General features: G+C 37.6%; 1 protein-coding gene across 2 annotated transcripts in view; it reads right to left on the bottom strand.

Moving 5' to 3' along the window:
- Positions 1-2,984: 2,984 nt before the first annotated feature.
- The window catches only part of LOC106963798 (serine protease 27-like), an 8,158-nt gene continuing 2,099 nt past the window's right edge, over positions 2,985-9,043 (bottom strand). The window contains exons 1-6 of one of the 2 annotated variants that reach the window (XM_015058893.1): positions 7,601-7,699; positions 5,954-5,971; positions 5,224-5,386; positions 4,390-4,640; positions 4,120-4,292; positions 2,985-3,748 (exon numbers count right to left, since the gene is read on the bottom strand). In XM_015058893.1, coding sequence (XP_014914379.1) covers positions 3,347-3,748; positions 4,120-4,292; positions 4,390-4,640; positions 5,224-5,386; positions 5,954-5,971; positions 7,601-7,658 — 1,065 coding nt within the window. In that variant the 5' untranslated portion in view covers positions 7,659-7,699 and the 3' untranslated portion in view covers positions 2,985-3,346. Of the gene's footprint in view, positions 3,749-4,119; positions 4,293-4,389; positions 4,641-5,223; positions 5,387-5,953; positions 5,972-7,600; positions 7,700-9,043 lie in introns of those variants that run through there. The other variant, XM_015058894.1, reaches the window with a different exon arrangement.

Raw genomic sequence — 9,043 nt, 5'->3', positions numbered from 1 at the left:
AGTATGATCAGATGGGTAATCTGTGGAAATACTGATCTCTTCTGTCTTCTCCCAGTAGTGACTGCAGAGGAGAGTTGTCAGTCTTGCTTCGGTACACGCTGGTCTCTCCTTGTTCTCTGCTAGGCTGCAGCTTCTCCCCGTCAGCACAGCCTGAGCAGGAATGCTAAGGCTAGTTAGCATGACCACTGATGATGACTTCCTGTAACATTAAGTTGTTTCTCCACCATTGGCACACTTGGCAGTTCATATATAGGATTGATTGACAGCTCTAAGACCCTCCCCCTGGCTCTGATTGGTTGTTTTTGACCAGGATTGTTGTGCTCAGGGAGGGGGTGGAAGAGCTGTTTTTTTTTTTTTTTTTTTAAACAGATTACCATACTCTCACAACATGGAAATGGTTTTAATAAATATGTAAAAAAGCTGATTTTTAAAATAAGTTGCATACAGTAGCTTTACCATTTGCTGTTAAAACTGTAACGGAACAAAACCTTTTACCAAAGACCGCCAAGGCAGTTCTGAGCCCTGAGCTTCATTGCTTGCTGCAGCAAGGAGAACAGTAGCCAACATCAGATCCCAAGGCATTCCAAGCATTGCTCTGAACAATTCAAGCCTCATACAGTCTTTTAACACTTACCCAACCCACTAGTCAGACAATCTTGACAGCACATTAATGTCAATAGCTTGGAAACTCAGTCCCAGTAATTAAAAAATCACTTCTACCCAATCTCATAACTCAGTTTTCTACCACATGTCCACAGAAAAGGCTGTTGTGCTGTGGACTGTGGCAGCAGCATGCTATTTTCCCCACAAAAACATAAAACGTGTAAAAGCTAAACTTGACCGACTAGTTTTGGATGCATTTTAAGCATCTCGGCTGCTTCAGTGTACTTTAGCCTCACATCAGGTAGTTCAGACAAACGAAAGAAGCTGCCCGAAAAACATTGCACAGCAACAGATTACTAGATTTTATCTCCCTACATCAAAGTAAAAGTGTTCAAAAGTTAACTATCAGGAATGCATGAGCTGTGTTTGTTTTGGATTCTTTTTCAGGCAGAATGTGCCCGGCCGTGAATTTCCACTTCGTGTTTACCTGTAAGACTCAGGTGAGTTGAGATGTCTTGGCAAACCTGTAAACTCATGACTCTCTCTCCTTACTGTAAAACCATGTTTGTTCAAATATAAAATGACTAAAAAAATAATTCTTATTAGTAATATCATTTTAAATTATTTGACTTTAGCTATATTTATGTAATCAGAGAATTGTCTTTTAATGCTTGTTAGCATCAGCTAATGTTGTAATCTTTCAATGAGAAGGGTGAAACCTGTTTTTGACATTAGAAAATCTTTTAAATTTGGACCAAACCAAGTCATCATACTCATAATGTCACCCAATAAAATGAAAAAAAATATTTGATTTAGTCTGACAGGGAAGCCATGTTGGATGCACTAGTACAGTGAAATGTATTGAGAAAGGTTTTCTATAAAAAAATGAAGGGCTTCAACAATTTGTCAATTTATGTTTTGTCAATTCACATGTCTGTACGCTGTCGAGTACGTTTCTTCATCGAAGTACATAAACACAAAGTTGAAAGATGTCAAAAGGAGCATCTTGTCAAATAACATTGTTGAAGTTTATTCTTTGCCAACATTGTTTTTTGCTCAGTTCTCCTGAACATGTCAGTCAAACTGAGCTTTGACTTTCAGCCACTGCGACATCAAGTTTCTTTTCTTGTTTTGTTTTTGTTTTCTTGCCGTGTTGAAACATCGGGTTGCTGAGATGAAGCTTCAGCTATTCAGTGCATGGCCTGATGTCTGGTTAGGAGTTCATGGTTGGGTCGATGACTGCGATGTGCAGCCCAAATCATTATCCCTCCACCACTGTGCAGCTGATCATGGTTTTGGTTTGTTCATTATGAACAATAATGAGAGAAATTAGATATACTCCTTGAGATTTTTTCCTCTGAGTTCCCCAAACCTATGGGCACCAACAAGTGAAACGCCTGTGTTTCACTTGTTGGTGCCTGACCGATGGCGAAGTTCATCAATGACCAAGTTCATCGGTCACTCCTCTGTGCCACAGTGCTGACACACACATCTAGGCCTTAGACCAGAAAACTGACCAACATCCAGCTTTTATAAAAGTGATCACACCAATGGTGGTCAGTTATAGTTAAGTTTGTTCATGTGGCAGCACCTAGCCACTACTTTCCCTCATAAATCCTATGGAAACAGGAAGAATGTGCTTAGTTTCTACACAGAAAGTGTCAGCTTGATAAAATAAATGAGTTTGAAATCTTTTATTTTTTTTTAAGCCTTAGTTTAGATTCATAATAGTCTGGACCTGTGCCTAATACGCCTGCAAAATGCATGGCTGTAGGTAGGAAACCAAGTAAAATGCTGTGCGGTTTGGCGCTTTTACTGTTTTACTGATATTCACGGTTACATGTAATGAGCTTTTCAAAACAAATGGAAATGATTATTTCTGACCAACAACCAGCAATTAAACCTTTGCAGGTGCATGTCCCACAGTAACTTTTCATCTGGGCGACATAAGATGGACATATTTTCCCATATCGAAAACTGTTGATTCATTCTGACTCTGGTATGCTTGAACTTATCAAGTCACATTTTTACCTGGCACACCTTCTTAAAAAACTGGCTCTTAGTTTTTCCAGGAAGCATTTCAAAATTGCTCTCCCAGTAATTCAAATGTAGTCAAGCAGGTCTTGTACTTACAGTCTTGTGAAAAGTTAAAGACAAACCATTAGATATTCTCCTGGTTACGAAGAAATGCTCACTTCTTGACATTTATTTTGGATTGGCTTGGCTTAATTGAAATTCTCCTGAGACGTATTAAAATCCCTTGCCAGACTCATAAACTGCTTCCGTCTTTTTGTCAAACTGGACACCAAACTGTTCGCTGAACCTTTCAACTCTGAAATATCGGGTTGGCACAAAAAAAATAATTGAACCCAACAGAAATATATAGTTTTGAATGACTTTAATCACAGTTTATCACTAATCACCGATTGTTTTTCACATTTAATAAAATAACAGTATGATTGGTTGCTAAAAGTCCCAAACCTGTTGTCTGTTAAACACTTAACTGGCATTTATAGTTGGGTAAATAAAATCAACATAATGTAAAGGACAGAAAGAAAAAAAAATCTTTCAATTTTGAGAGGTCTGTTAAACTAATTACCAGATAAACTTTACACCCTTCCTTTGCTTTGTAGAAATCTTAATTTGTGAAATAAAACTAAATCAGTCGAACAATATCAGCATTTTGATCCTAATGTAGAGAGTTGGTTATGAATTAGAATGCAGCATGAGTAAAAGTTATGAGTTAGTTTCCAGCACCACCAACAAACAGATGGAGAAACAGAACAAGAGCAGAGAGAGGGAACACGCGAGCTATGGGAATCAGAGTTTCACCACTGCCAAATATGCTGCCGTCAGTGGTAGTGTAAGGGTGCCAAGTGGAAATGTTATGGTACCAAGTGGGATAGGGTGTGGGAGATGGTGGTGGAGGACAGGTGTAGTTAAAGTCGCTGTCATTGCCTGGGGAGGTGTAGGTAACAAAGCCTGGCTCCATGCCAGTGACTCTGTCGGTGATCCATTTATGGTACTGGGACACACGGGTGTAGACAGAAGGTCGGCCCAGGTAGTTATTATAAACATAACTCACAATCCCACTCTGGACCCAGATGGAGTCTTTCTTGGTCACTAGAGCTGCGCCTTGGTCTCCCTGTGGAAGAATTTTACAACATGTTTAACAGTGTTTTTCAATCTGGTCCAATGGAGACAGGCAGTTTAAAAAAACCAAAAACACTGCTACTATATTACAATCAACAAAGTGAGACAGAACACACATCTCATTAAATTGTCTGAGATGAGAACTGACTAAATTGAATGAAATCTGCTGTGTCACTTGGAAAATATGCTATTTTTTATATACATTTCTTAAATCAGTCACTGTTGTGATAGTACAGTATGAGACATGGCAACACTGTAAGATGCTGTTTTAACAAATATTTAAAAGAAATAAAGTTGCTACTGCAGATTTAAAACCTCAAAAATATAAAATCAAAAAATTAAAGAACAAAAAAGGGTAATTACATAATATGCATTCTTTGAGCCATTTTCACTCCCAGCACACATCATGTTGTCTGTTATTGAACGACCATAGTAGTAGTAGTAGTAGTAGTAGTAGGTGCGGTACAAGCAGCTGCATTTAGTGTTTCCAAATACTGATACATCAACCTCCTGGAGAGTGTTGGGATAGTAGTATCCTAAAGAAAAAAGTTTTAAGGGTTATTTCGCTTTGAAGAATTCAACAATGGTATTGCACAGAAAGCTGACATAAAGAAACAAAACTGTAGAAATTACCATAACTGCTGAAACCAGTAACCCAGCTGCTGGTCCCATCATAGAAAGTGCTGTTTTCTGCAGCCAAACACACCGGTCGGATGTAGTCAGTGAAGTTGACAGGAGCAGACAGCTTCACAAGGCAGATGTCGTTTTCTTTGTTGTAGGTGTAGTCTCGATGGCAGACAAAATGGTCAACTCTCCGAGTCACTTCACCAAGTCCAGACTGGTTGGTGGCACCAAAGTGCAAAACCGCACCATTAAGGTAATAGCTTAAAGAAGAGAGAGAAAGTGTTTGAACATAGTCACTGGGTATCACTATAGGTAGATCCTTGTCTGCCTTTCTTGCTTTCAATTCAATAATAAAGGTGTAGACCTGGCATCCTTTATCCAGTTGCTGAACTGACATGACTGCTGCTCTTCAATGAGTTTGTTGCAGGTGAAATCTCAGTTTTGAGTTGACTAGATCAATTTTAATAATTTTATTGATTAAACTCCTTTATCTCAAATTGAAATCTCCAAGGGCTCATTCACACGCTGATGATGGCAAACTATTGGATTTTAGCTACAGTTGCCATAGTTCCGGCTGACAGAAGCGCGAGGCTGCATGCTTTGCGCCATCAGTCTCACCAACACAGACGTGGGAAGTAAGGTTATGTTGCCCAGGGACACAAACGATGAGGGCAGGGCAACCGGGAATCGAAAAGTCTTTGAAAGTTAACTCTAAGAAACAATAACGTGAAGTACAACTGAATTATTAAAAAAGAATGCAATACATTAAGAGATTTCATTTGTTGGTTCCTACAGTCTTTTGTTCATAATCACAAGCAAAAATACCAAACCATGGCTTCCTACCTTGTTGAGCATTGAGCAGCTGTCAGCACCCACTCGTCGGTGATCAGAGATCCTTGACAAAAGGTGTAGCCATTTGAGGTAAAAGACACATGCCAGGGCCAACTTCCTGGAGACGCAGCTTGCCCTCCGATGATCCTGCTGTTGATGGGAGTCCTGGCACAGGCTTTACAACAGTCACAAAACAGGAACAAACGTTAATGCTGCAACCAGTTTTCAATACTTTGGTCAGTTAAAAATTTATTTTTCTACTCCCCCACAACACACAGGCAAATCTTTGTCAAAAATGTGGTGCTTGAAATGCCAAATATAAAAAACCTGAAAAATGAATGTTAGCCAGTTGCTTGGTCAATGATGTTTAACAAAAGTGACTCAAGCTAATTAATGTACAATGTTTCATTCATGCATGTTTGTCATATTACAAGCATCAATTTCAGTGCATGTTATTGGAACCAACAAAAATAACATCATAATGGTCTCATTTTATTTTGCACTACTTCGCATTGGACTATAAAGTTAAACCCCAACAACATACATTCAAGTTTATGGTTCCAACGTCACATTCAAAGGGTCTGGATACTTTTGTAAGGCATTCTAAGTGATGCACTATTTTTCCCACCCGAAAAACTATGAGCAAAGGTTAATCATTTTACAGGTAAAAAAAACTAAAGTATAATAGGTTTTTCTCCCCTGCTGTTAACGGAAAGCTAGAAAAGGAGTGTTTGATACTTACCGGGTTGAGAGTCACCTCCTGCAATTTACACACGCACACACATGCACACACATAAATATATGAAACAAACAAGTTAGCTGAGATTTTTTTTTCTCACATTTCTGTCAGATGCACATCAATGCAATCATCAGATCTTATCCCCTCACTACAGTCATGTGTTTTACATCATTGATGTTGAAAGAGTCTAGTTTCAAATAGTGCAAGATGACTATTTTTGTCACTATCATATATGAAGCCAATAATAAACAATATAAAATTTACAAAAGTAAGAAATAAACTGTATTAAACGAGGCAAATGTTTGTATTTCATCGGTAGTTCAGTTTATCCACAAGTTGACATGATGGTCTTTTAAGATTAGCCGATTGACCAAGATTGACTGAACATGAAAACAATTAGAGAAGCGATCATCCAAACCCCCTGTCCTTTTCCATCTTGTGCCTGTAAAGCAACCATATAATCCAAATCTACTGAATCAATGACTATCAGATTTTCTTCAGGTAGTTAAAGTATTAAGTATTTATATGAATTACCTCCATCTCACAGATAATTTAACTGTAGACTGTTTCAGGATATTTCTACTTATACTCAGTATCAATGAGCGATTGATATTGAGTTTTTCTCTGAACTAGTTTTGGCAGCTCAGAGAAAAACTACATTTTATTGCAGATTTTGAGTTTAATTACTGTCAACTATGGCTGATAAAGTGGGTGAAAAATCCTCAAGTCAGTTGTTAAAGGACATATGGCCAGGTGTAGGTGGATTTGCATTCTCGTGAAAATGCATCATTTAAAACGAATACTGCAAAAGTGTAAAATAATAAAGTAGTTAAGTGAGCAGCATGTGCTCTAGTGGTTCATGGAGATGGATTCTGTAGCAAATTGGAAACAGAACTTTAAGTCTTATGGCTAAAAATTAATGAATAAAAAAAAAGACAATTGGATTTATATTTTACATAGATCTATTCAGTCCCATATAGAATAAAGGAAGAGTAACTAATATTTTCTAGGTTTCCAATATGCTGAAACCTAGAAAATGGTTTAAGGGGTTTTCTTCAAATATTGGTGAACTGCAAGCAAAAGACTGGTTTGGTGATTAAAGGCACTGTGCCATTAATCACAATGCCTTTGCCACTTCAGGTTTGTGAGGTGGTAAGGTGTGTGTGGTTCTGTTGTGTAAGGGTGTGTGGCCGGCCGTGGAGGTAAGGTTGCTGGGTGGAGGAGCATGGAGCGGGCCTGGTTGTATGTCTGGTTCCAGGCCTTTCCTAGGAAAGGCATTTTACTATTTCTAGGAAAAGGAAAAACAGTTTTTCCTTTTCTAGTACCTACATTAAAAACATTAATAATGATAATTAAAAAACATCAATAATATTGATTTAAAAAAAATATATATATATATATATATATATAATCAAAAATACCAAGAACACATTTGATTTTAACTAAATTATTAATATAACTCTAAATTTGTCAAGAGATTTTTTTTAAATATAACTGTTGCTGAATGTATTGTTTCCAATATGTTGGAACCTGAACAATAAATGTTATCCCTAAATGTTAATCTTGTGAAACAGCAGTGACTGATTCAGTGATTATAAGCAGTTTGCATATGCTCTTTATCAGTATTTAAGGTAAATATTTTTTTCTCACCCTTGAAGAAGAGCGTGATCATCACAGTGATGCCCCATGCAAACCCTTGAAGAGCCATTGTCACCAGTACCTCTTTTCTCTGGTTTTCAGCATTAAATACTAGAATTTTTTTGTTTAGCTCCACCCAAAGTGACATGATGTCTAATAAGCTACACCCATCACAAATTATCTCTCTCTGATCTGCATTGGCTTGGATCTGAAAAAACAAAACAAAAAAAAAAAACAAGCAAAAAGAATGAATCCAAACTTGTCTGTTGGGAATGACTTTGCATACATTTTGTGCAAGTGAGGTTATGTTATGGTGGTCAAGTCAAACAAGCTAGACAAGCTTATTTATGCATCATAGCTTCCTCTGTCTTAACAGATCATCCAAATAACCAGTTTAGTTCACGTTGCCATCCAGCTACTAATACAAAACACTGGGAAGCAGTTTTACGTCATAGTTAATTTGTGTGGACCAAGAGGGTCAAGTGAAAAAAAAAGCTATATTTTTCTGTTAATACTAGAGCAGTTATGAATTGCAAACACTTCTGAGTTTAATCCAGCTAAAAGGAAGCACAAATAGTCACGTGTATTAAACGTCACAAAGGTCACAAGCAAAATTCAACTTTCAAATGTTTGTTTTACGACGAACAGCATTGAAATGCAAACAAATTTAAAATGCCAAATTAGAATTTTCAAACATTTCTCAATCTCATGTCAAGTCATAAAACTGAAAGTTCTCACAACAGAGCCTGGTGAGATGAGGCCTAAGAATGTAGAAAGAAAAAGAGCTGGTTCACTTCACTGTTTTAAAAATGTGATGTGGTCAACATTGCTAAATTTACAGATTACCAGTTCAAATGCATATGTAAAATGTGAGGTGATGGAGTAATGAACTTTGCCTTATGAGTTAATTTCTGTTGCACCATTAGAGGCAGTAAGGGCTGTTGCTGGCAGTTGACACATGCCCATTGCTACTCCCATTTCTTGAATTGACCTTTGCCAGAATAGGGAGCCAGGCACTGATGAATTTCCTCCAGGCTGTGTTGTTGGACCACTTTCTGTTTATATTTCCATCCCTAGCTGAAAAACTTTAGCATTATGGCATCTTTTACCTACAGTGGCTTGCAAAAGTATTCATAACCCTTTAACTTTTCCATGTTTTCTCAAATTACAACCATAAACAAATATATTTTATTGAAATTTTGTGTGTAAGATCAACGCAATTGTATACAGTTGTGAGGTAGAAAAAGACATGATTTTTTTTTTACCAATAAAAAACTGAAAAGTGTGGTGTGAAAAGTATTCAGCCTCTGAGTCAGTACTTCGTAGAACCACCTTTTTGCTGAAGTTCCAGCTTTCTTTTACAGTTTATCTCTACCAGCAAAAACTTTGTCTAGTGCAGAGGTTCCCAAACTGTGGGGCGCGCCCCCTAGGGGGGGCGCCGTGTCATTGCAGGGG

Source organism: Poecilia latipinna, unplaced genomic scaffold, assembly GCF_001443285.1.
Source record: "Poecilia latipinna isolate Pla-1442-1.1 unplaced genomic scaffold, P_latipinna-1.0 Scaffold1582, whole genome shotgun sequence".
NCBI lineage: Eukaryota > Metazoa > Chordata > Actinopteri > Cyprinodontiformes > Poeciliidae > Poecilia > Poecilia latipinna.
The sequence above is the reverse complement of the archived record's forward strand: the minus strand, read 5'-3'. Positions and strand labels throughout refer to the sequence as shown.